General features: G+C 35.0%; 2 protein-coding genes across 4 annotated transcripts in view; both read left to right on the forward strand.

Moving 5' to 3' along the window:
* Window positions 1–11,589, forward strand: part of nudt4a (nudix (nucleoside diphosphate linked moiety X)-type motif 4a) — a 36,505-nt gene extending 24,916 nt beyond the window's left edge. For 2 of the 3 annotated variants that reach the window (XM_056478344.1, XM_056478346.1), the window contains exons 3-5: window positions 4,538–4,582; window positions 4,773–4,860; window positions 10,564–11,589. In XM_056478344.1, the coding sequence (XP_056334319.1) occupies window positions 4,538–4,582; window positions 4,773–4,860; window positions 10,564–10,772 (342 nt within the window). In that variant the 3' untranslated portion in view covers window positions 10,773–11,589. The remainder of the gene's footprint in view (window positions 1–4,537; window positions 4,583–4,772; window positions 4,861–10,563) is intronic. The other variant, XM_056478345.1, reaches the window with a different exon arrangement.
* A 3,865-nt stretch (window positions 11,590–15,454) lies between these two features.
* The window catches only part of eea1 (early endosome antigen 1), a 45,788-nt gene continuing 34,339 nt past the window's right edge, over window positions 15,455–26,903 (forward strand). Inside the window, exons 1-9 of the mRNA XM_056478587.1 lie at window positions 15,455–15,599; window positions 18,396–18,470; window positions 21,715–21,827; window positions 22,054–22,108; window positions 22,255–22,326; window positions 22,478–22,514; window positions 24,202–24,306; window positions 24,390–24,511; window positions 24,646–24,801. Coding sequence (XP_056334562.1) covers window positions 15,576–15,599; window positions 18,396–18,470; window positions 21,715–21,827; window positions 22,054–22,108; window positions 22,255–22,326; window positions 22,478–22,514; window positions 24,202–24,306; window positions 24,390–24,511; window positions 24,646–24,801 — 759 coding nt within the window. The 5' untranslated portion in view covers window positions 15,455–15,575. The remainder of the gene's footprint in view (window positions 15,600–18,395; window positions 18,471–21,714; window positions 21,828–22,053; window positions 22,109–22,254; window positions 22,327–22,477; window positions 22,515–24,201; window positions 24,307–24,389; window positions 24,512–24,645; window positions 24,802–26,903) is intronic.

Raw genomic sequence — 26,903 nt, forward strand, 5'->3', positions numbered from 1 at the left:
CTAATTCTCAGGGAAGGAAAACTAAAAACAATTCCACAGTTCAAAATGATAATAACAAAGCAATATATTCCTTTATGTTATCTTCCATTCCTACAAAAACTCTTTACAGAAGTAAGGGGGAATAGACATCATGTTTATATATTGGCATGAAACTTAAGGATTAATTACTGAAATGCATTAGGTTGAATATAAGTTATACCTTGTCATTTAAAAAATATTATGTTGAAAAACGTGTATACAACCAGAGTTTTCTTGTTTTGACACATTAAAGTATGTAGCTTTTGTATGTAACATTTTGTTTTGTGGAAAGCATTAGAAATAATCATTAGTGTTTAGTCCTGTAAGTCTAATATTTCATTCATAAGGGTTTTAAAAGGGTCTTAAAAAGTCTTAAATTTGACTTAATGAAACCTGCAGAAAACCTGTCTCCATCTACTTGCCTTAAAATATAGTTGTAAACCTTTTTTTCTGAACACAAATAGAGATATTTTGAAGAATGTTGGAAAACGGAATCCACTGACATACATAGTAGAAAAAACTTTTGTAAGTATGGAGGACACAATTGGCTACTGGGTGTCTTCTAACAAATCTTCTTTGTGTTCAACAGAGAAAAGAAATTCTGTAAGGTTTGTGGAGAGTGAGTAAATGATAGCAGAATATTTTTTTTACGTGAATTATTCCTTTAAACTGAGTCAAATAATGACCAAAAAATATGACATGCATAGTTAATTCCTTCTGCAAAGCATAAATAAAGAAGTTTCAAAAAATGAAAGACTTTAGACTAAAGATGTTTATTGAATGCACTGAATCAGATCTAAATTTTTAATATTACAAACTAAAGATTAAGCTCACTCTCCTGTTCATAGTTTGCATTCTTCATGCATGTAAACTATCCATCAGAACTCCATGCTGCATTCCAGTCAGTTTTTTCCCACACCTTTTGACTCAGCTGTCAAGATTTCAGTATGAGAGCAATTATCATGTGATACCTCCACCAACACCACCCAATCATCATTCCCAATATGTCCATCTGCATGTTTTTCTGTCATCTTCAATTTAAGAGGCTTCGCTAAATGAATCTTTTCATGTCTATCTGGGTTAATAGTTATGTGGTTCTTTTCAAGGATGGGCTGTGTCCTGACATTGAAGGGCCGTCAAAGAGGATGCCAAGAGGGTAATTTGTTGACAGCTGTGAAGCATTGCAGCGACATTTAGAAACCGTGTCCTGTTACCGTTGGCCTCGTCTGTCTGAAATGTACATGTCCCAGAGGTTCAGGAGTCACGGTGTTGGGACGCTTGCGGTTGCTCAATTTGAATGCAGCTTAATTACAACAGCCAGCGTTTTTCTGGTTTTAAGTATGTCATTTTTTATGGTGCTAATAGTGACATTTACAGTAGGACTGGCTACAAAATAAATCAGACAACTTTTGATTTTTCTTTCAATATGTCAAATCCAGCTCATCAAATCCCTGAATCTGTTGACTGAAGCATAATTGCATAACACTGAAGAAAAGGCCTTTACAATTAAGTTCTGTTTGGCCTGTTCATTTATTTATTTTTCATTTTGGCCTCATGCACAAGACTTTATTTTTTACTTCGAGGGATTTATTTATTACATAATGGTTTATAAGGTAACTTGAGCCATTCGAGTGTTAGAGAGACCCTGTAGGAGTCCATAAACCTGTCTCTGAATTATGGCATGCCCCTGGCTATGGCGACACTCATGGGACTCCGAACTGCTTCCCCCAGGGGCTTTGCCAGGTGTGGGATGTCCCAAAGCTTTCGTGTTTTTTTTTTTATTTTTATTTTTAAGGTGCTTGAAAATAAAAATCTTACAGTTTCATGTCTTTCCAAACCAACATATTTAATAAAATCTGATAGATTTCTGTTCTTCTGTCCAAAAACCACTGCTTTTCAAAACATTTTGAAATAGATCAAAATATAAATTATTTTACATATAGGGCTCTATTTTAACAATCTAGGCACAAAGTCTAAAGCGCATGTTGCAAAAGCCTTAAGGGCATGTCTTAATCCACTTTTGCTACTTTAAGGATGGAAAAATACGCTTTGTGCCCCGGTGCATGTTCTAACTGGGTTGTGCTTATTCTCTTAATAAGTTATGGGTGTGTTTACAGTATATTGTGCATTAAACCAATAAGAGTCACATACCTCACATTCCTTTTAAGAGTCAGTTGCGGACTTTGTAAGTGGAAAAACTGAACGCTTCACTAGCGAGAAAACAGTTAAACAGACCATCTGTAGCGTGGGGATAAAGAATGAGCCTCCTCCATTCGGCCTCTTTACTTTCTCTTTACTTTACTTTTACTCTTTACTTTACTCCTTTATTTTCGTGGATAAGGAAACGGTGTTTTACGCACTCCATTGAAGACATCCATTAGCCTACATATTTTAAGCACAAAGATTTGTTTCAAAAACTATTTCTAAATTCTGTTCTAATTTCCAGCAAACAATAAAAATGAAAATAATGAACAATAAAAATGAACAATAAAAATTAAGTGTGGTTAAAAAAAAGAGGAGTTATATCCAAACACACGTCCTATTCTTATGACCCATATGGTGATGCTCAAGTCTCCAAAACCAGACAGATGGACAAATCTAAATGTATGTATATGTGTGTGTATGTATGTATGTATGTATGTATGTATGTATGTATGTATGTTCTTCTCAGAATGTCTCTGTGAAATTTCATATCGAATACCCCACAGACCATTTATTAAAAGTTATCAAATTTGTGTGTAAACAGAAACACATCATTTTTGTGTGTGTATCTTTAAATGCAAATAAGATGCTTCTGTCCACCCCCTTTCCCAGAAGGGTTATGGTTCAGGTTAGGGAGTCTTTACACATTATTCTGATACTCCAGAAATAACAAAAAAGATGAAGCCAAAATAACAGAAATTACCAGTAGCAAAGCGGAAAAGTATTGCACATTTGAACTGGAGTCACACAATAATGTAAGGACTCAGGAAGAACTTTTAGACTATCTGAATGGATAAAAATGAATGCAGTTCTTCTGGAATAAGACTAATTAAACTTGAAGTTAAAGCAAGTGTTGGTATTGGCCCATTCTTCAAAAACAGTCAGCAGTCTTGGAGAGGCTTTACTACTGTTACATCTCTAACTGTGTGTTTGGATATACTATTTATGATTTATGGAGAAGGCTGGGTGAATTTGTACCATTATAGGCTGTATGGTTCCACACATACATCAAACACCTTTTAAAAAGTGAATTTCTTATAATAGGTCATTGTCAAATGGGTAAACAAATGGTGCTTTTCCAGCTACAGCATAACAAAAGTTGTTTATTTTCAGGGTTTGTCTACGGCCATGCACATGCCATGTGACAGTGTCAGATCAGGATACACAGGGATGACAGAAACACACTCAAGGCATTTTAAATAGACTAAATCTCTCATAGTTTCTGAAATCGCCCCCTGTTCTTTGTCAGATTTGATCGCGAGCGGTCATATCAACCCATTTTCTGGGGTAGCTCGGGTTGGTTGGTGCATTTCGCAGTGTCTGAATGAAGACATGATGTTCCCTTGTGAGCATTATGTTGTCCGGGGATCTCCTGTGTTATGGAAACATGCAGCTCAGGTCTCCTGGATCAGTGAGCCAGGCTAATGTTTTGGCCTGACGTGTCAACGTCAGCTGGTATGGTTCCAGAAATTCGGTGTGTTCATCATCTTGTTAAGCCGCTGATAGAATCATGCTGTAGCTTATGTCACAGCCGAAGTCATTAAAAAAAAAATAAAAATGTTTTATTGCATTCGGCATCATTTCTCGCTGGCCACTTTATTAGGTACACATGTTCAACTGTTTGGTAGTGCACATTTCTGGTTCACGAAATCTGGAAAACAGGAAGCCTGGAAAACCAATGATTGAGTTTTCTGGTGGGCTAATGTGGTGGGGAAAAAGTTTTTGACTCACTTTAATGATGCGTTCAAGTCTGGAACTTTCTTACTGACAAGTTGGCAAGTTGTAATAAAAATGTCAAGTGTGCTTGAGTCACTTTTGTTGGCACAAGATGGAGTTTTACCTACTTTTGTTAATTTTCCATAAAATACACCAAATAATTCACATAAATTGTTTGTCAATTACAACCTATAGGAGTTGACTTTGCATTCTTGAATTTTGCCTAATGATTAGGTGAATCCATGTCCATGTTATGATATCTGTTTCAAGAACTGGTTTCTTGAACATGACAATGAGTTCACTATACTCAAATGGCCTCCAAAGTCACCAGATAGTAATCCAGTAGAGCACATTTGGGTTATGTTTAAATAGGAGAGTCACTTTAATGTTACAATCTGATTCCATAATCCTGGTTAAATATTAATAAATAAAATATACCAACAAGGTTAGATATTTGAGGTTTTTGTTATTTAGTCGCATAATATTTATGTATGATTTACACTTTGAGACCTCAACGTTATTTAAAACTGAAAAGGCTTGTGGGTAGGGACTGACGTGAGTCTCTCTAATGCTTTTTCCATGTCTCTATCTGCTTAAACAGGCTGGAGTGAGGGGCACCCTTGGCAGGCTACTGGGGGTGTTTGAGGTAAGGCTGCCAAACTGGCTTATATAAAGTAAGACGCTAGTTCAGCTCTTAGCACGTCACTGATACTTCAATAAACAAGGCTTTATTTCATAAACATTCATAAATATCTCATCTTCACACCTTCTCAGTGCTCATTTTCCTATGTTTTAAAGATGCCATGTGATAACTTTATATTTCTCATTCTGTACAGCAGAACCAGGACAGTAAGCATCGGACCTATGTGTATGTGCTTACTGTTACAGAGACACTGGAAGACTGGGAGGACTCAGTCAATATTGGTGAGTTGATATGAAATGCCAGACTGCATTCAGCTTGGTTATGAACCTACAAATCACTTCAAATAATTGATTGAATTGAAGTTCTGGAATCTCAGCCTTAGTTCCAGTAAACTGATGAATAGGCATATAAAATAACATATTAAATATGTACTACAGTATATTTCAAAACAAATGCTTTTATTCAGCAAGCATTTACAATGAAATATTTACAGTGAAAAAGGTTTAGTTGGGTGTGACAACATTAAAACCATTTTTTCCACTCGTTAAAACATTTTAATGCCATCAATGTGTTAACCATACTTAAAATATGCTAGAAAATGGTTAGCATGGGGTTAAAACATGTAAGTAACATGCTGATAACATGGTAATTCATGCAAGTAATCCACTAACCACACTAGAAGCGTGCTTGGTGTTAAAACATTTTAATGTTTTATAAATAAACTATAAATAAACTTGCTAATTCATGTTAGCAACAAGTTATAAAAATTTAGCCTGTATGTTAAAAATGTTAGAAAAACAAGCTTTGCCAATTCATAGGCTACTAAAAATGCTAGGAGATAGCTAACAATATGGTGCTATAAAAAGTCAATCATGCTGCAAACCAGCAATGCTACAAATAAGTCTATAAACTCATTAAAGCCTCATGTCAAAGTTACCATGTTAATTTTATCAATTAGCTAGTCATGTTAGAAACATGCTACACGGTGTTAAAGGTCACCTATGATGAAAATCACCTTTTGGGAGCTGTTTGGACAGAACTGTGTGTAGGTATAGTGGGCACAGTCTTATTGACAATAAGTCTCTCTTAAAATTTCCTGACATTAAAACAGCATCCAAATCTCTCCCGTTTTGAGGCCGACTGCAACGTGACATAGGAGTGCGGTTTCCCCACCCACCATTGATTGACAGCCACGTATTAACCTGTCTCCATAGTAACACGTGTAATCGAGACAAGACGTGTGCAAAGCAACTGGATTTAAAAGATCTGTTCAGCTCGCTGTGATCATCAATTTTGAGCAAATGTGATCAAGAAGGAGTTTTACAAGTTTAAAACGTTTATAAACAGTGCATGCTTGTAATGAATTACAGCAATTTTACAATCTTTATTTCATCATCACAGCCACGTCAGTACAATTATAAAAGAAAATGCTTCAATCCTGGTTTGTGCATGTTAAATCAGGCTTATTTTGTACATTAACAAAACGGATATCCATACAGCAGTAGATATTAACGTGTATCCTGTCACATTTGCCATGCAAAAAACAGTGCAAAGTTATTGAACATTGTTCTGCAATTATGTGATGCATGCTAAAGCATGCTTGCAGCATAATTTATGTTAGTTAGCACACACATTAACAGTGTTAATGATAGGAACAACATGCTAATTCATCCAAACATGCTATAGCCACAATTTATACTATCAAATTGATAAAACATGTTGCACAACTGCGCTTTATTTCATCCCAAGTTCCAATCATGGCTCACTCATAATGTGTTAAAAAAGGTAGAAAACATGCTAATTCATTCTAAACATGCTATAAACAGAGGCAACATTTTAATTTATGCTACCAATAAGCTGAACATGCTAAAACATGTTAATTAGCCATGCATCAAACATGCTAGAAACTTGCTAGCAGCATTATAAATCATGTTAAACATGCCAAAATAATGCTATCAACCTAAAATAACATTAGCCTTGAATTAAAACCCAAGTTAATTCTTGGTAGCTATGTGCTAACTTGCTAGCAGCAACGAGACTTTCTCAAACATCAAGCTTTTCAAAGTAATCTTAAACTTTCAGACCTGGCTTTGAGGCAGTAAACGTCATCAAACTTGACTTATACTTACTTACAGCCAGGGCCATTTATATCGAAGTTGATATTTAGCCACACCATGTTGGTGTTTTGTACCATCTAATTTTTATAAGGTGGGTCGTTAGCCCAACGCTCAACCCCCAACCTGGAGGACCAGGACATATAGACATACACTTTGGACAATTTAGCTTACCCACTTCACCTACAGTATAGCACATGTCTTTGTACTTGTGACAGAAATGCCAACTGACAAAGCGGGGGCTCAAATTAGCGACCTTCTTGCTGTGAGGCGACAGCACTTCCCACTGCGCCACCGTTCCACCCAACTTGACTTATCTATCCAAATAAAACCAAATAATATTGTAGAATTTCTTAAAAACGCATCATCATAATGATGACAAAGGCTGATTAAATTGTCGTATAAGCAGTCTCTATTACGTGGTGAGCCACGTGACCAACAAAGAACCTGTTTTCCTCAAATATGGCACTTGAAATAAAGCACACAGGTGGCGTTTACTGCTTTTATGTTAATCAAGACCTCCAGAGACGTTCACCTGCAACAAAGTGACCTCTTCCCACGTCTGCAGCAAATCAATAGCTTTTGTCTGCAAACAGCTTAGTCTACTAACAGGGCAGAATTTAAACCGTTTTAAATCGGCAGGCTTATCATAACCAGCTCATTTCTTTTCATAAGACGCAACTGCTGATCTGTAAAGCAGCTGCAAATATGGGGATTTATGTAACTGTTTTCCAAAGCTATCACAGATACAAGAGCAGCCATGTGGATTAGCCTGCTTAAAAGAGCGTCTACTTACTGCATTTTTAGTTGTCAGGAAGGATACACAATAATAACACTCATCCACAGACAGCGCAATTCAAAACTTGCACTATTTGTAGATGGCGAAGAAAGAAAAAAACAGGTAATCCTTCACTCCCAGCAGCCGTATAAATAGAGCAAAGTTTGTTCACAGGGGCACAGTTGTTTTCCAGTTAGCGTCACTACACTCCCCTATCACTGGCCTCGCTCTGCCCGTACCGTAGATTCGGCTGCCAAATAGGGCATCATAACCTCAATACACACAAAGGAAATGAGTTTACTTGACTGAGGCTGAGCGGAATGCAAAGCAAGTTCAATAATCTGATTGTCAGAGCGATGACTTTTAACCTCGGTGCATGTGTGATGTTTTTTTTAAAAGTGCTTAAGGTGAATGTCTGAGTTTCAGCACTTTGTGAGGGACACTTTTGGGGACTATAAATACAGGGGAATGTTTGTCAGGCAGATGCTTATGCAGACCGACGTCTGACAAGTTCACCGTGAAGTTGACCTTTTGTACTGGATTTAAATAAAGCGGTGCATTTTTAAAGTGGAGAGCAACAAGTCTTTAAACTGTCAGCATCGCTAATCCAGCTCCGTGTCTCTTTAATGATGATGATACTGATCTTGGTAGGAACTTAATGAAGAGGATAATGATGTTTGCAGCTTTTATGGGAGGAGCAGTTATGTACATTTGGATTATGCCATTTCTGTTTAAAACATACCAGATAAATCACTTTTTTTAAGCAAAGTAAAATGAGTGAATGTAAAAATTAACAGGCAAACAGCACACCTCACCTGGAAATATTATATTATTATAATATAATAGCAGACGTGGGAAGAGGTCACTTTGTTGCAGGTTAATGTCTCTGGAGGTCTGGATTAACATAAAAGCAGTCAATGCCACCTGTGTGCTATATTTCAGGTACCATATTTGAGGAAAACCGGCTCTTTGTTGGTTCCGTGGCTCACCACAGATGCCATTTAAAATAAAGCACAATTCAGACTGCTTTGGCTTTATTAGGACATTACTGTTTGGTTTTATTAGGACATAGGCCGATAAGTCAAGTTGGGTGGCACAGTGTGGCAAGTGGGTAGTGCTGTCGCCTCACAGCAAGAAGGTCGCTGGTTCGAGCCTCGACTTGGTCAGTTGGTGTTTCTGTGTGGAGTTTGCTCCGGATGCTCCGTTTTCCCCCAAAGACATGTACACTGAAAAAAGTGTTGCATGCAAAACTGTAGCAAACAAATTATTTGTGTTGAATTTAAACCAACAAATTAAATTGAGCAATATTCAACTTAATTTGTTTGTTTAAATTTAACACAAATAAATTGTTTACAACCACTTAACGTAAAAAAATTGTTTAATTCCAAGGAATCATCTTTGAATAATTTTTTTAGTGTACTGTAGGTGAATTGAATAAGCTAAATTGTCTGAAATGTATGTGTGTGAATGAGTGTGTATGGATGTTTCCCATTGATGGGTTGCAGCTGGAAGGGCATCGCTGTGTAAAACATATGCTGGATAAGTTATCGGTTCATTCCACTGTGGCGACACCAGAATAATAAAGGGACTAAGCCGAAAATAAAATAAATGAATCTTCTACTAAATAATTAATCCTGGTTTTTAGTGTTCTTTAAAATTTAAAAAATAAAATTAAAATTCCAATAAAATATGATAAATTCAGACCAAATATGAGCAGCAAGTGTTTTTGAAAAAAATTATTTATTTATAATTTTTTTCAGTCACTTCAGGCAAAGAACAGAATGATAGTTTAAATATTGGAAATATATATTATATTGGCTTTAGTGTTGACAATTTTTGAAAAAAAGTCAAAATCTTGGGCACCATAAAAAACATCGTCAGTGTTTGTTTATGGTAGTATTTGAGAAGTATGTTCTTAAGTTAATTTTTAAAGTGGTTTTTTTTTGGGAAAAACAGTAAAAATATTGATGACTAATATACAAATGAAGTTACGTGTAATAAAATAAAAAAACACATGGAAAAAGTATTGAACTCATGAAGAAAGAGAGGTGTAGAAAGACAATGAAAGCCCAGACAGCAGCTGAAATCTCTCAGAAGTTCTTCAGCAGCCCTCTGCCCTTTATCAGTGTAAATGAATATTAGCTGCTTCAGTCCAACATTTACATTACCAGGGTGGTGAAGATGAAACCAGGGCATACATTTCAGCAAGACAATGATCCAAAAACAGCCAAGGAAACTCTCAAATGCTTTCAGGAAAAGAAAATCAAGCTGTAGATTGGCCCAGCCGATCACCTGACTTTAATCCAATGTAAAATACAATTTAAAGCTCCGATTTGATAGACAAGACTCACAGAACCATCAAGATTTTTACCCTGTTGAAGTCTGTGAAAAACTCACACCTAAGCAATGCATGTGACTACATTCTCCATATAAGAGGCGTCCATGAGCTACCATCATTAAAGAAAGCCTTTTATATAAAGTATTAAAAACATTTCAGTAGTTCAGTACTTTCTCCTTTGTTATTACACATAACTAATTTTTGACATTTGTTTTGTCTTTCATTCATTCATTTTCTTTTCGGCTTAGTCCCTTTATTAATCTGGGGTCGCCACAGCGGAATGAACTGCCAACTTATCCAGCTCATGTTTTACGCAGCGGATGCCCTTCCAGCCGCAACCCATCTTTGGGAAACATCCATACACACTAACTCACACTCATACACTACAGACAATTTAGCCTTCCCAATTCACCTGTACCACATGTCTTTGGACTGTGGGGAAACCGGAGCACCCGGAGGAAACCCACGCGAACGCGGGGAGAACATGCAAACTCCACACAGAAACACCAACTGACCCAGCTGAGGCTCGAACCAGCAGCAGCACTACCTACTGCGCCACTGCGTTGCCATTTTTTATGTTTGTATTGTTTGGGTGTTTACCAAAATCTGGTTCAATTCCATGCCAACAGCTCCTTTAGAAATATTATTCCCATGATGTGTTCAATACGTATTTCCCCCACTGTAAGTTACTACTTTATTTTACTTATCAAAAATGTCAAATAATTTAAGTACTCTGATATCTAATGTTTTCCAGGACGGAAACGGAAATGGTTCAAGATTGACGAGGCCATCCGGGTGCTACAGTGCCACAAACCAGTCCATGCAGAATATCTCCGCAAACTCACTCCTCGCTGCGGCCCCACAAATGGTAACACCCAGGAGCCGACGATGAACACAGACGACAACGCCAGCCTCCGCCAGACGGCCTCACACGACTGCGGACTGACCCGTTTGCACAGATAGAACTGCCAGCAGAGCCGAACATGCAAGGGAAACCATCCTCAGACTGGAAAGAGACACTTATGCATGTATCATTTCAATGTTTACTATTTGAAACTTTTTAAAGTGTAGAAACCAAAGGCTTGTCGTGAAACGCCTGCAAGTTTCTGGGTCAAAAAGTACCAGGATGGTTATTTTCATAATTTTTCTCTCTCTTTTTGTTTTTCTTTTTATTTCTAACTGCGCATTTCAAGCCAAACAAAGCAGAGTTATTGGAAGGTGTGTGAAGTGAAGTGTTAAGTATTAATGGACACTTTGAATATATTATTTTATAGATGGATTTAAGTGGAAGAAGAAGAAAAAGGATGGTGATGATGTGCCAAGGGTTGATTGACTGATGTTTAGAAAGGGTCTTTTGAAATGCTGTCTATTTATATCTAATAGATAACTAGGCATTCTTGTTAGGGTGTTCATAAAGAACAAAATAGGAACATAAAATCAAGTCAAAACATCAAAATCATGAATTATTATATATGTAAATAGTCTAAAAGAGGATTTGGGCTGCTTTTGAGTATATTAGATGCCTTCATCACAGAAATCTACCTGTAATATAGGTTTAACATGCTGTGAAGTTGAAGGTCGTTTCACAGTTTGGTCTTAAATGTGAATTTGCAACATTAAAAGGTGCAATCTGATGATCCAACTTTCAGTTTGCACATGAATGTTTAGTTTTCCATCCTGAGAAGCAGAAGAACTACTTCTGAGCCATCGTCTCTTTAAGACAACATGGTAAAATGTGATCAAATAATAATAATAATAATAAAAAGACTATGGAATGTTATGCTGTTTATGTTGCCTGAAGCGATATTCTGAATATTTCAGAAAAACAAAGAACAGGCAAAACACCCAGTTTTAACCGTAATATATTTTGTCAAACTATAATGTTTTCTAAATGCCACAGAAATGCAATATGTAGTTATATGAATAATTCACATTATCAGTAACCCAATCTTGGAAATTTAAAGGGAATGTTCACCCAAAATATTCAAACTAGCAGTTAATTTATTCATACTTTTAGGCCATCCAAAATGTAGGTTGTTTTATTCAGTAACACAAAATAATCTTTTTTTTAATGAAACACTGGTTGATTTATAAAATGCAAACCAATGCTACTTTGCCAATCCAATCCTACTATTGATGTGAATAGTTACAGGTTTTCAGCATTCCTCAAAATATCTTCATAGAAAAAAAAAAAAAGAGTCAAAATACAAATACAGGAAAAACAAAATTATTATGCTCCTGACAATATACTGAAGTAAAAATGTGCAGTTTCTCACACAGATTTATTGTTTCACTTCACAACCTAGCAGGCACAGAATGTCAACATGACGTCAGATTAAGGTTGTACCCCAACATTGTGGGGACGTTGCATTATGTTTGGAAATGAAAATCGAGTTGACGTAAGAACCCAACGTCAAGCTGACGTAAATAACCAATGTCCAACCTAAAATCAACCAAATATCAACATCTATTGATGTAGTTGTGTGGACGTTACCAATATGACGTATATCAGGTGTTGGATTTTGGTTGCCATACCTGATGAATAAATGCCAGTATTTAACGCCAATATGATGTTGGTTTAAGATGTTGGTTTAAGATGTTGGCTCGAAGTTGGATTTTGGTCACTTGACGTCACGACCTAAATCTAATCGTCTTATAACATTATGTACCTGCTGAGAAAGTATCATCAGAAACCCCAGATATACATTTTTGTGAGCTAATATATATATATATATATATATATATATATATATATATATATATATATATATATATATATATAAAATTACAATTTTATTATTAATTTTTTTAAATGTTGGCTTGCATTTTAAGAATTACCAAGCACCACGATTTTAGTTAAAGTAATATCTTTATCTATGTTCTGCTGAAGAAAAAAGTCAACTAAATGTTGGATGGCTTGACTAAATTAATCAATTGTCAACGATCCCTTTAAATAACTGAGAAGTTTATTTAATTGTGCATAATGTTTTTTTCCTTTGAGGCCTCTTTAAATGTTCCATTATGCCTTTTTTGTAAGGATGGATTTGTTCTTTTTTTAATGGGATGGAATATGTGGCCAAACTGTTTTATTAAAACTGTAAATGATAAAAAAAGCATTATCTTTCTTCAGAGAGGAGATTGCATGTTAGGTTGTAAATATGTTTTAATATTAAAAACAAAAAGTCAGCTTTTGCCTAGTTTATCTAGTGATAATTACGAGTCTCACTGTTTGTTTTAGACAAAGAATTGCACTGCTGAAAATACAGGCACCTCTTGTTTATCAGTGAGGCTTAGTGAACACTGTTTAATATTTAAAAAGATGATAAAAATGTCCACAAAATGATTCAACAAAAATGACTTTTTCTTTATTTTCTGCTTGTTTTTGGAAAATGAGAACAAAATGATAATGATTACCTTGAAATCTTGTAAACAAAATAAACTAATCTCTGAGTTCCAAAGTCAGAATGATTTCTCTGAATTGAGCTGATTGTGGTTTTGGGTGGAACGAAACATCAAGCTTGCGAGGTAAAGGTTGAAGTTGGGATGTTAAATACGTTTTATGATAACTTATCCGTGTAAAACTGATATAACGAAACAAGTATGTTTAGTAAACATGGTGGAGAAATGCATGTGGCAGCATTATATATTTTATCAAACAACATTATACAAATATTCAAGCAAAAAGGTAAGCTTTTCTCAGAACATGATGTGACAGGTCCTGTCCTGGAGGCATAAAGCTAAAAATACAAGCTTATTATGATGTTGTTAAAACATAGGAAGTATTTTGTATTGTACCACAGGCTGTTTTTTCTAGATTTATTTTTGCTAAATTTAGCCTATCCTTCCTTTAAATCGGTTGGGGTGAAAACAAAGCAGACTAAGATTTTATGTTTTTACTGGAGATGTATTTTCCAACAAGGAAATCACGTGATCCTTTACATAGAGCTCTTAAATCAAATTACATGTTTACTGGGGCTGTGACTTAGGAATTGGTTCTAATTTTAGTACTAATTTGTCCACTTGTATGTGTAAAAGTATTTGTTTCTATAATGTACTTCTGTCAATGTAAAACTGATTTTTTTTTATTTAGATTCAACTTTACAACAAGGGAATAAATAATTATGAATTTGAGGGAATTATATGAAAAGCCAAAAAGTAAAATTTGACCATGTCAATTTGTCAACAAGTACAGAAGCATCTATTAAGTACATCTGGAGTAACTACATTACCTGACAAAAGTCTTGTCCCCTATCCAAGTTTTAGGAACAACAAATAATAACTTGACTTCTAGTTGATAATTTGGTATCAGAAGTGGCTTATATGAAAGGTAAAGGCCTCTAGATTACTCTTATTTTACCACAATAACATATGATCATGCCTTGATTTTGAATTACTTAATTAGTACTGGAAGGTCTGACTTTGCTTAGAAAAAAGTTATATCACTTAACAGAAATAATGTACAGTATAGAATATAAAGTCATGGTGCAGTTGAAAAAGCTAATATTGTGTATGACTCCCATGAACTTGGAGGACTGCATCCATATATCCCTGCTATGACTCAAATAACGTATTAATAAAATCATCTGGAATGGCAAAGAAAGCGTTTTTGCGGGACTCCCAGAGTTCCTCAAGATTCTTTGGATTCATCTTTAATGCCTCCTCTTTCATCTCACCCCATTCTCAAAAATGTTCATGTCTGGTGACTGGGCTGGCCAATCCTGGAGCACCTTGACCTTCTTTGCTTTTTTTGTCCTGTCCTGTCCTGTCCTGTATTTTGTAATGTAATGGGTAGCACAAATGTCTTGATAAATAAGGCCGTTGATGTTCCCATCCACTCTGCAGATCTCTCGCACCCCCCCCCCCCCCCATACTGAATGTAACCCCAAACCATGATTTTTCCTTTACCAAACTTGACTGTTTTATGTGAGAATCTTGGGTCCATACTGGTTCCAGTATGTCTTCTGCAGTATTTGTGATGATTGGGATGCAGTTCAACAGATGATTCATCAGAAAATCTACCTTCTGCCACTTTTACAAATGTTTAACTAGAAGTCAAGTTATTGTTTGTTGCTCTTACAACTGGAATTGACGACAAGACTTTTGTCAAGAAGTGTATATTGAATATACTTTGCTTAAACACCGTGACAAAAGATTGCGTACAAAAAAAATCATGATATTTAGTTAAAAAGAATATTTTAATATTAAAGGTATTTGGGTCAAAAATCTTCAAAGTAATGACATTTGATCAATTCGTGTGCAGCACAGGCACGTATAGGGACTGAAATGAATGTTTTATGACATCTGATTTTTTAAATAATAATAATAATAATAATAATAACATTAATAATAATAGTAATAACAACAACAGTTCTTGCCTACAACAATTTATTAGTAAATATTTTCCGTTTCAAAAAATGAATGGGGAAAATGCTTCCGGAATCACTGCCACTGAAAAAAATGTGCGGTCACTGTTGCGCTCATTTCAACAAGTCCCGCCTTTGACCCGATCTCTCTTTCTTATGATTGGATATCGCTTCATTCAGACAGCCTACGATTCGCTAGATTGGAAGTCGCTCACGCAAACGTTCCAATCATCACAAACGGTGACCAGACGAAGGGCGGGATTTTTCAGGAAACGGGTGGGCTTGTACAGGAGCAGCAGTGTGTGTGTCTGCAGGTGTCAACAACAAAATATTAACACACGCCCTCATTAACTAAAACTTAGATTTGATCTTTTTTCACAATTTGACCTAAAAAAGGACCAGAATGTTAAGACGAATATTACAGATGGTGAGTGAAATACAGACGTTCATTCAGTGATTGTTGCTCGTCGGGCCTGACTGAATGGTGGCCTCGTACAAGATTGATTCATATTGACTTTTCGTTTCTGCTTTTTGAGGACAGTCTCAAACTGAAAGCGCAGCAGATGTGTTTAGTTATTTAGAAGCAGTACATTTGTTTATATTGTCATTTTGCGTCATGTTGACATACAGACTGTGCTGTTAGCCAGTTAGCGGGCTAACGCAGCTTCTGCAAATTACTCATTAATAAGTCGTTTTATGATTAACGACAGGCTATGACAAGATGTCACCCTTGTTTATTTCTTTTATCAAGAGGTGTGTCTTGTTGAGATAGCTGGTGTGAATGTGTTTTGCAGTGATCTGTCAGGCTGTGACTCACAGTAGATGAGTTCAGAGATGTCTGATTTGGCGAATCCAGTTGCTGCAGTCATAAAAGCTCCTCCATCCATAATTGTTGTTTAGTATTCGTATTATCCTAATATTTGTCATTCAGAGTGCATGGGAAAGGGTGTACAGTTATGTGCTTTAAGCTCTGAGTGCTGCCAGAAACAGGAATTCTTTGAATCAATAAGTGTTTACCTTCTTGTTTTACCGTAATATAATCATGTAACATGGGCTGAAGGACAGGACCTAGCATAGTTTTTGGTCTCGTTCCTGACACCTATCATTCACTGTTTTATTATTTTATTTTTATTTATCTTTTTAAAAATGTATTTTAATCTCTCAAAAATGAATTGAAATTGGTAATATTCTGAAATATCAGTCTTAATACATTTTAATATGTGATTTTTGCTGTTAGTTTTTATTATAAATGCTAGAAATGTCTCTGCTGTTTTATAATTTGGAATCTGTCATTTTAATGGTTAATATCCTTTAGAAAAAAGTATTTGTATTAAAATAAAAATATACATTTTAATGAAAAAAAGCATTACCACAATATATATTTTTAAACTTTTGTTTTTAACTCTCTTAAAATAGTATTTGATCTGTAATAATGTTTACTATAAAAGATATCGAAGGAGCAAGAACTGGGGTTGATAAAAGGTTTCTAATCGCTCTAACTAATACTATCACAGTGCCAAAGATTCCAGGGGTTCTAACATTAGATTATTATTATTATTTTATTATGTTATTATTATTATTATTATTTTTGCGGCGCAGTGGGTAGTGCTGTCGCCTCACAGCAAGAAGGTCGCTGGTTCGAGCCTCGGCTTGGTCAGTTGGTGTTTCTGTGTGGAGTTTGCATGTTCTCTCCGCGTTCACGTGGGTTTCCTCCGGGTGCTCCGGTTTCCCCCACAGTCCAAAGACATGGTACAGGTGAATTGGGTAAGCTAAATTGTCCGTAGTGTGTGAGTGTGTATGGATGTTTCCCAGAGATGGGTTGCAGCTGGAAGGGCATTCGCTGCGTAAAAACATATGCTGGATAAGTTGGCGGTTCATTCTGCTGTGGTGACCCCAGATTAATAAAGGGACTAAGCCGAAAAGAAAATGAGTGAGTGAGTGAATGAATGAATGTATTATTATTATTTTGGACAGTGAATTGTAACAAATGTATTAGGAGAAAAATGGGGAATAAATTCTTACTAATAGTTCCAAAAATAATATCACATTTTTAACATTAGTGACATTTTAATCATGAATTAATATTTTGTGTAAAAAAAAAATATATATATATTTTTACAATTGTTATTATCATGCAGCACGGTGGCGCAGTGGGTTGAACAATCGCCTCACAGCAAGAAGGTCACTGGTTCGAGCCCCGGCTGGGTCAGTTGGCGTTTCTGTGTGGAGTTTGCATGTTCTCTTCGTGCTCCGGTTTCCCCCACAGTCCAAAGACATGCACTATAGGTGAATTGAATAAGCTAAATTGGCCGTAGTGTATGTGAGTGTGTGGGTGTTTCCCAGTGTTGGGTTGCGGCTGGAAGTTCATCTGCTGCGTAAAAACGTGCTGATAAGTTGGTGGTTCATTCCACTGTGGTGACCCTTGATTAATAAATAGACTAAACTGAAAAGAAAATGAATACATGAATGAATTATATAAATATTTTACATCTTAGTATCTTTTGCTCTAAAATGATTAATAAGGTTTCTATAAGTGGATTATAACAAAATATAATTCTATAAAAAAAAAGCTCCCTTTTGGATTATGGGGTGTGACATGAAGTTTTTTGAGATTCCTTGAATTCCTGTCTCTAGTTATGAGTCTGTCCTTGAGAATTTGAACATCATCATTTGCTTTTTCGGCTTATTGTTTCTTGCGTAGAGAAGTGTGCATATTTGAACACTAACTTATTTTACTAGTAAAAAAAAATGTAACAAGACCAGTGTGAGGTGTCAAAACTATTCCCTACAGAAGTCTAAAGGTGATTACAGTGCAGTTTCCGGCCACTTGTCTTCCAGTGATATCATGTAATCTGACAGTAGGCACATATGAAATGTCAAGGGCGTATCAATGTTAGACAACAGTATTGTTTGACATCATGCATCTCCTGGTTGCCAAGATCGAGGGAAACGTTAAACGAGCCTCCTGCCGAGTGTACCGTTTCAGGCCGACGTATGTCCTCGTGCAGAACACATCCCAGGATCCTTGCCTTTACACCTTGTGAAATGACATGCAGTGAGCGGGCCAAAGCAGCACTCACTGTTGATCGGCTGCCCAGATACCTGATCAGCTCTGCCAAACCTGAATAGTGTGAAATAATGAGATGAGTTTCATGGCAGCTGACGTCTGACTCAAATCCTTTCTTTCTCTGCTTTTTCTCCTCATAAATCTTTATGGAAATAGACTCCTGGGAAAGGAGGCTCTCAGAGCTCGGAGTCTGAGCAGCCGTCTGCTGATATGAATAATGAGTCCTCAGAGGTAAGTCCAATTCAATTTATAACCCCTGCTACCATAGTACTGCCTAAATACCTCATTGCATTCATTTTTTAAATTATTTCTTTTGCTAAAGTGATATCGGTCTTGGATTCTAAATAGTTTTAAGGTATAGTTCAACTTAAAATGAAAGTCTGCATAAAATCAAAAGATTCAATGTTTATTTGCTTGAACGCATTGTTAGTCTTGCGGTGAACAATTAATCAATGCAAGTGAATACTAGGCATGGGCCGGTATAAGATTCTGACGGTATGATAAACTTGAATAAAAATATCACGGTTTTACAGTATTGTGATTACTGCTTTAAAATATAGATTTTTTAAATGACGAAAACTTTTTTTCCCCCATTGAACACAATATATTTTATTGTGAGAAACATTTTAAATATTTTGATACAGTAAACATGTCAGGCTAAATAATTCAAATGAATTATTACCTTCTGCTGTCTTTATTAGTTTCAAAAACACTGATTTCTTCACAATTTAAGACGGCATCTTTGGATATCTTTTCTTTCCTGCTGGAGATACTGTTGTCTTAAAAAACTTTAAACAAAACTTAAAAAAAAAAAAAAAAACTTACATATACCTTAGGAACGGTATTGCAGAAAATGTTAGCGGTTTTAAAACCTTGACTTTTCCAAACAGCGTTTTACTTTAAAAAACGGTTATTGTCCCATGCCTAGTGAATACACAGGAATACTCTGAAATAGCAGTTCTTCTCTTATGACATTAGTTTGACAGCTTGGGCGAGATATGTTTGGCCATGCCTCTCCAACCATTAGTTTGCTGTGAGGGAAAGATCTGAGGAGGTGCACAAAAATAAAACCCCTCCCCCTACTTAATATTCAGTTTCAGTTGGAAATATATCATCATACTGAAATAAAAATCTGCAGCTAAGTCGGTTCATTAGACTTTAAAGTCATCCTTTACTCATCCTTTCTCTGATTTTTTTGAATGAATTATTTAGTTCTGTGGCAGAATGTTTGTTTACGCAACTCTTTTTCCCATAGTGAAATTGAATAGCAACTTTTGACTGTCAGGCTCAATATGTGACAAAAACGATTTACAATTGTAGAGGTATTCAGTGATTCAACAAGAAAGGGCAATACACAAGAAGTTATACAAAGTATTAGATATACAAAGTAACTTGTTTGTGCTCAGAGAATTTAGTGCTAGTGTAGGACTGCAATCCTAGGTCTTAGTTTTATTCACCGGGCCTAAGGTGCTCTTGAAAGTGATGGGTTTTAGTTGTCATTTGAGGGATAGTATTGAATCCGCAGTTCGTGCAGGAATAGGAAGATCATTCCACCATTGTGGAACATTTAATGTAGAGGTTTTAGAAAGAGACATATGGCCTCTCTGCGATGGTACCACAAGACGATGCTCACACCCTGAACAGAAGCTCCTGGAGGGGATATAGACCGTCAGGAGCACAATTAATTATACAAGTTTTTAAAAACTCTTGTGAATAAAGTATTCATGCACCAATATTATTTTTTGCCCATTTTTGGTTTTCAACAAAAAAAGAACATCTGAAGAAAAAAAAAACGAAGACCTGATTTGAAAAAAATCTATGCTACACCACACTGGCCAGAAGGTCTCAGTGGGCCAGTTTTGCTCTTCCTCCAGTGATGGACTGTGCAAGGGAGGCTTGTTGTCACACTGACTAAAGCAAAGTAAAAGTCAGCTCATAATAGCTTAATATTGTGCTGTGAAGCATGTATTGCATATGCTCACTGGAAAAGCAAATTGCAATAGCCCTACTGTACCGTCAATACAATGCTGGTAAAATGACGCCTTCACTTGGCTTATTTACTGTCAGTAACATTTTGCTGTCAATAAAATGTGCTTTTAAATTAGATTTAGTTTTTTAAAAATAAAAAATCTTACAAATGTACTTTTTAATATTAAATAAAATAGTGCATAATTATTACAAAGCATTTTTGTTTTGGTTTTGGAAAGTGTATCCAGAGTTCGGTTTCAGTGCAGAATTTTCATTTTAGTGTATACTTTAAACAAGTTTGTCTGATGCCAAAAAAGCATTCTGTACAAATAGCTCCTTTGTGTGTCAATGAGTAGTCTCACACCCTTTTTTGTGTCTTAGATGGAAGAAAATACTGTTTTGTAATAAAAACAAAGGGATAATTCCAAAAATAAAAATGTACTCACTTAGTACGTTTACATGGACACCAATAATCCGATTTTAATACGATTAAAACAATACTCTGATTAAGAATCTACCATGTACACACTTTATTTTTGATAAATTTAATATGATTAAGGTCATAATAAAACTAAACAGAAGTCGAATTATGACATGTGGAGTACGCCGATGTTATTAAAGTGCAGAACAGCATGTAAACTCCTTAATCAAACTATTACTGTCATGTGGGACTTTTTGCCGCATTTTGTGTCAGGATAGTCTATATAAACACGGCTGTCTGACACTATTCTCTGCCCCTACCGAGTCAGCGAAGGACCACAGACACCTCCGTTGCGAAATACAGAGGTTTTTTTTCCCCATACAGCATGCGGTAGTAACAAATTCCATTAAAACGACAATCTTCCAGCAGTTCAAACTCGCATCCAATATCTTGTTTGTCACGGGGGCATGCATGAAACGTTCCTGAATGAAAATGAAAGTGGCAAACTGCAGTTAAAGTCGACAAATAAAAAATCAAACACCCCGAAATTACATGAAACTCTAGAGGAAATGTGGATAATGTGGTGACGCAATGATGTTAATCGAATTATGTGCTATAACATGTTAAACGGCATCATGAAAGGAACATTCAAAAAGCAACTCATGTAAACATCTGAATCATATTATCAGTCTTATTCAGATTAAGGCAAATAATTTGATTATTGATGTGTATGTTATCATTATTTACTCACCCTTAAGTGGTTCTAAAAGTTTATGAGTTTCCTCTTTCTGTTAAACAGCGCTAAAGAAGATATTTTAAAGAATGCTGGAAATCTGTAACCATTGATTTCCATTGTAGGAAAAACAAATACTATGGAAGTCAATAGTTACAGGTTACCGGATAATTTCCTTTGTGTTCAGCAGAAAAAAAGAAACTCAAACAGGTTTGTGAGAAGTGAAGTGTGAGTAAATGACGATTTCCAGCTTTAGCCTTTATCTGTCTTCATTGACGTTGTCTTTTATGCGTTCCTTTCTCTTTCAAATCATCGCCTGATCTCATTGTGGGTTTCAATTTTGTTTTCCGCAGGGCTTTATTTGTCCTCAGTGTATGAAATCCCATAACTCTGCTGAGGAGCTCTTCAAACATTATGAGGTCTTTCATGAACCAGGAGACCAGCCGTCCCCCTTCAGCCCCGGCAGGTGGGCGTATGCATTATTAAACCCTTCATCCTCACTTGCCTTCCAGAGAAACTCAGTTAGAGAATCTTGCCATCCTGAGATTTGAGCTATATTTATATCATTTTAAAGTGAAATATATCAAGACGTAAAGCAAAAGCCATTTTATTGAGTACAGTTTATTGCTGCAGGTTATTTCAAAGTAAAATATGAAGAGTTGATATTAAAGGCTTGTGTTTTTCTTGTTAAGGGAGGATCTAACATTACTTCGGCAGGAAATCCAAGACTTACAAGCTTCACTGAAGGTATTCTGACTTTGGCTCCCTTCTTATCAGCCATTATATGCCTGAGATGTGCATTACTCATAACAGCATTACTCAATCATGTTATTTCCACTGGATGTGTATTGAGCCCAAAGTTGCTGATGTGCAATTTCAACATGTGTTTTCAGGAGGAACGCTGGTTTTCTGAGGAATTGAAAAAAGAATTAGACAAAGTGCAAGGACGACTAGCAACTAATAAAGTAAATCCTTTCAAATGCATGGCTGTTCACATAGATATCAAAGATGATTTAAGAACATTTTACACTTTTAGTAATGTCTATTGATTGCTGGAGATAATGATAATGTTTGCTGTGTTGTCTAACTGAATTATTGGATATGCATTGACTTTAGGGCTCACAGAGCGACGGTACAAGTGGAGAAGATGCAGGTTAGTTAAGTAGTGCTAACCTGATCTTGAATGTAGAGTGGGTTTATAAAAGAAAATTTAAATAAAATAAAGAAGACAATGAGGACTTTTCATTTAAATTCTGGCCAGGTTTAATTCCTTTTATTTATTTATTTATTTATTTATTTATTTATTTATTTATTTATTTATTTATTTATTTATTTATTTATGTATTAAAAAAAACTAACTATTATATATATATTTTTTGGCACAGATGCTCTTAACAGAGTGTATCTTGTATAAATAATGTAAAATAAGAACAAAATAAGGACTTTTTATTTGAATTCTGGCAAGGTTTAATTTATCGTTTTATTTTATTTTATCTATTTATTTTTGGCACAAATGCTCTCAACAGAGTGTATGTTGTATAAATAAATTGAAATAAGAACAAAATAAAGACATTTTATTTTAATTCTAGGCAGGTTTAATTATTCGTTATGTTTTTTGTTTTGTTTTGTTTTGTTTATTTATTTATTTATTTATTTATTTATTTATTTATTTAATTATTTATTTATTTATTTACTTTTTTATTTTTGAGACAAATGCTCTCAACAGAGTGTATCTTGTATAAATAAAATAAAAAAAGACAAAATAAGGACTTTTTATTTTAATTCTGGGCAGGTTTAATTCCTTGATTTTATTTATTTATTTGTTTGTTTATTTATTTATTTATTTATTTTTGGCACAAATGCTGTCAACAGAATGTATCTTGTATAAATAAAGAAAAATAAGAACAAAATAAGGACTTTTTATTTTAATTCTAGGCCTGTTTAATTCTTTTTTTTTATTTTATTTTGTTTTATTAACCTAATGGATGCAAACTATTTTTGTATCCATTTGTAGTTTATCTTGTACAAAATCTTTGTGTAAAATAAAGAACAAAATAAGGACTTTTTATTTAAATTCTGGCCAGGATTAATTCCTCTATTTTATTTTATTTATAAATGTAATAGATACAAAATATTTTTGGCACAAATGCTCTCAACAGAATGTATCTTGTATAATTAAAGTAAAATAAAATTAAGAACAAAATAAGGACTTTTCATTTGAATTCTAGTTAGGTTAAATTCCATTTTAGTTCATTTTAGTTTATTATTATTTTTTTTTTTTTTAAAAAACCTAACAAATACAATCTATTTTTGTCACAAATGCGCTCAACAGAGTGTATTTTGTTTAAAATAAAATAAAGAACAAAATAAGGACTTTTCGTTTGAATTCTGGCCAGGTTTAATTTTATGTTATTTTATTCTATTATATTTATAAACCTAATGGATACTAAATATTTTTGCCACAAATGCTCTCAACAGAGTGTATCTGTATAAAATCTCATATATATATATATATATATATATATATATATATATATATATATATATATATATATATATATATATATATATATATATATATATATATATATATAATAAAAGTAAAATATAATAAAAAACAAAATAAGGACTATCATTTGAATTCTGGCAAGGTTTTATTTAAATTTTGTATTTTTTTTTATTTAATTATATTTATTTTATCTGACAAACCTAATGGATAAAAACATTTTGGCACATATTCTCTCAACAGAGTGTATCTCATGTAAAAAACTGAATATTTGTTTAAATTGTAAGCACGATGGCTCATTTTGTGAGTTTACAATCTGGATTCCTTTCCTCAGAGCTTGAGATGAGACTTAACAAATCGGAGACGGAGAAGTTCAACATCAAACAGATGAAAGACTTGTTTGAACAAAAAGCTGCTCAGCTTGCGACCGAGATAGTTGGTAAGCTTGAAAAGAAAATTCCCGCATTTTATATTTACAGTAAATATAAAGTAAATCGGGCCTGTCCAATTTTCCTATCTCAGACATCAAATCTCGCTACGATGAGGAGAAAAGTATGAGAGAAGCTTTGGAGCAGAGACTGGCCAACCTAAATCAAGATATGCAAAAAGAAAAACAGGAGAAGGAGAAACTGTCAGCAGAGCTGGTAACGTCACACTTATTGTCTGGTGTTAATGAATGAGCTTGCGTTCTCTCAGCTGCTGCTGCCCATACTTCATCAACTTCTTACCTCATCAATCTTTCCCGGCCTAATCCTGTCTGTCACTGGCTCTCCTCCAGCTCCAGAGGCCGGGTGTGGAAGATGTGGAGGTGTTGAAGAAAGAGCTGGTGCAGGTGCAGACGCTCATGGACAACATGACCCGAGAGCGAGAGGAGGAGTCCGAGCGCCTCAAAGGCCAAAATGAGCAGCTGCAGGCCAACTTCACTACCTCAGAGGTACAGATGGCTGTATATTTAATTGTTAATAAGTTCAATTCAATTCAGTTTAATTCAAGAGTATTTGGCTAGCACTTTACAATAAGATTGTATTAGTTAATGTTAGTTAATTTACCAACATGAACAAACAATGAACAACACATTTATTTATAGACACATAGTATTTTGACATGTTATTTAATGACAATACAGTTTTTCATTGTTAGTTCATGTTAATTCACTGTGCATTAACTAATGGTAACAAGCATGGATTTGGGTTTTAATAAAGCATTAATAAATGTTGAACTATGATGTACAAGTATTGTACACACGTCGTTCATGTTAGTAAATACATGAACTAATAAAACCTTATTATAAAGTGTGACCAGTATTTGTAAAGTGTTTTTCACAAGAATTATTGTTTCAAAGCAGATTCATGAAAGGAGCACATTATTGCATTACAAACAAAATCAGAAAATGCCTTAAATCAAAACAAAATCAGACATCTATGAATGTATATATTTTCGAACTGCATGTGGATTACGTGAAAAACATGTATAGCAGGTGTGAAGTGCACCGGAGTTTATTAAAAGCTTTCCAGTAGTGCGCTTGGGGTGTTGCATTCATTGTGGTCAGCATTATCAGCTTGTTTGTTATTTGAAATAGATTAGCATATGATCCATCTGAACTGGAACATGTGTTAATATTAACATTTTATTCATGTGAGGTACATAAAGACAGGTGAAGTGGGCTAATGACTAAATGTCATAAGCCTTTAACACACTTTGAACATTCATGGGTAAAAATCGGCCTTCTTTCCTTTGCCAGATTTTTCTTAATTTGCACAATATCCTATGCACATTTGAGGAAAAAGAACATGCTTTTAGTAAAGCCTTGTGCACACTGGAACGTTTATTTCTCGCAGTTGTTGTCAGCATTTTTCACAAATCCAAGCAGTTTTCTCTTTCACATTAGATGGTGCTTAATGAAAAGCAGAAATACTGCAGTACACAAGGTGGAACTGAGCAAATTTAAGTTTCTGACATTTGTTTAAGAACCCCCAAAATGTCTATATTGCAACAGAGAAACCAAACTGTTAAGCATATTCTTGTGGATTGCCCCATTTTTAATGTTATCAGACAACAATTTTATCTGGAGAGACTTTAAATGAAATATTTTTAAATGTGAATCCGTCTAAAATTGTAAAATTTTTATCAAAAGGAAACCTTAAACTGTTTTAGATTTTTATCTTATATATTATTATTATTATTGTTATTTATGGATTTTACCTCGTGTATTATTTATTGCTGTTGATTACTTTTAATTGTTAGAATATTTTTATAATGATAGAAAATTGGTATTTATAAAACGTGGTAAATTTGATCTATTTTTTTTGCCATGACATAGCCATAGAAGCTGAAATGGCAATAAAATTAAAACTCTCTCTCTGACATTTGTGTTGTATTCCAGTCCAGTTTTCTATGCCCTTTGCTCGCTAACTTCCCTCCATCTCGTTCCCTCGTATGTACATTATTGATAATGCTCCACAAGTGTCCAGTGCTAGGGGAACATCTAGATGAGTTTAAATTGAATGCCCTAAACCACAGGTGTCAAACTCAGTTCCTGGAGGGCCGCAGCTCTGCACAGTTTAGTTCCAACCCTAGTTAAACACACCTGCTCAAACCAATCGAGTCCTTCAGGCTTGTTTAATACCTACTGGTAATACTGCGGTCACACTAGAATTTCTGCGTGCGAAATTCTGAAGTACGGTGCTGCGAAAAGGGGTGGGATTTAACAAGATGATTAGCCATTAAAAAAAGCGAGCGATTGGTCCATATTTTAAATTTCTGTCTGAGAGGTCATGTTTTGATCTTCGATTGGTCTCACACAGTCACCTGATGTGATTTCGCAGGTCAGAGTTCACCAAGCTTGAAGCTTGAAAACAAAACTTGTCTCATGAGCTTGCGTTTCTGGTCTGACTTATTCGCGTGCATATCAATGGAAGTCTATGGGGAGAAAAGTCTAGTGTGACCGCAGCTTTAGTGTGTTGAAGTCTATAGGCAAATAAACAGTCCAGCACATTTAACTTTCCTCTGTCAGAATTTGGCCATTTAAATAATAAG

Source organism: Danio aesculapii, chromosome 18 (assembly GCF_903798145.1).
Source record: "Danio aesculapii chromosome 18, fDanAes4.1, whole genome shotgun sequence".
NCBI classification, from domain to species: domain Eukaryota; kingdom Metazoa; phylum Chordata; class Actinopteri; order Cypriniformes; family Danionidae; genus Danio; species Danio aesculapii.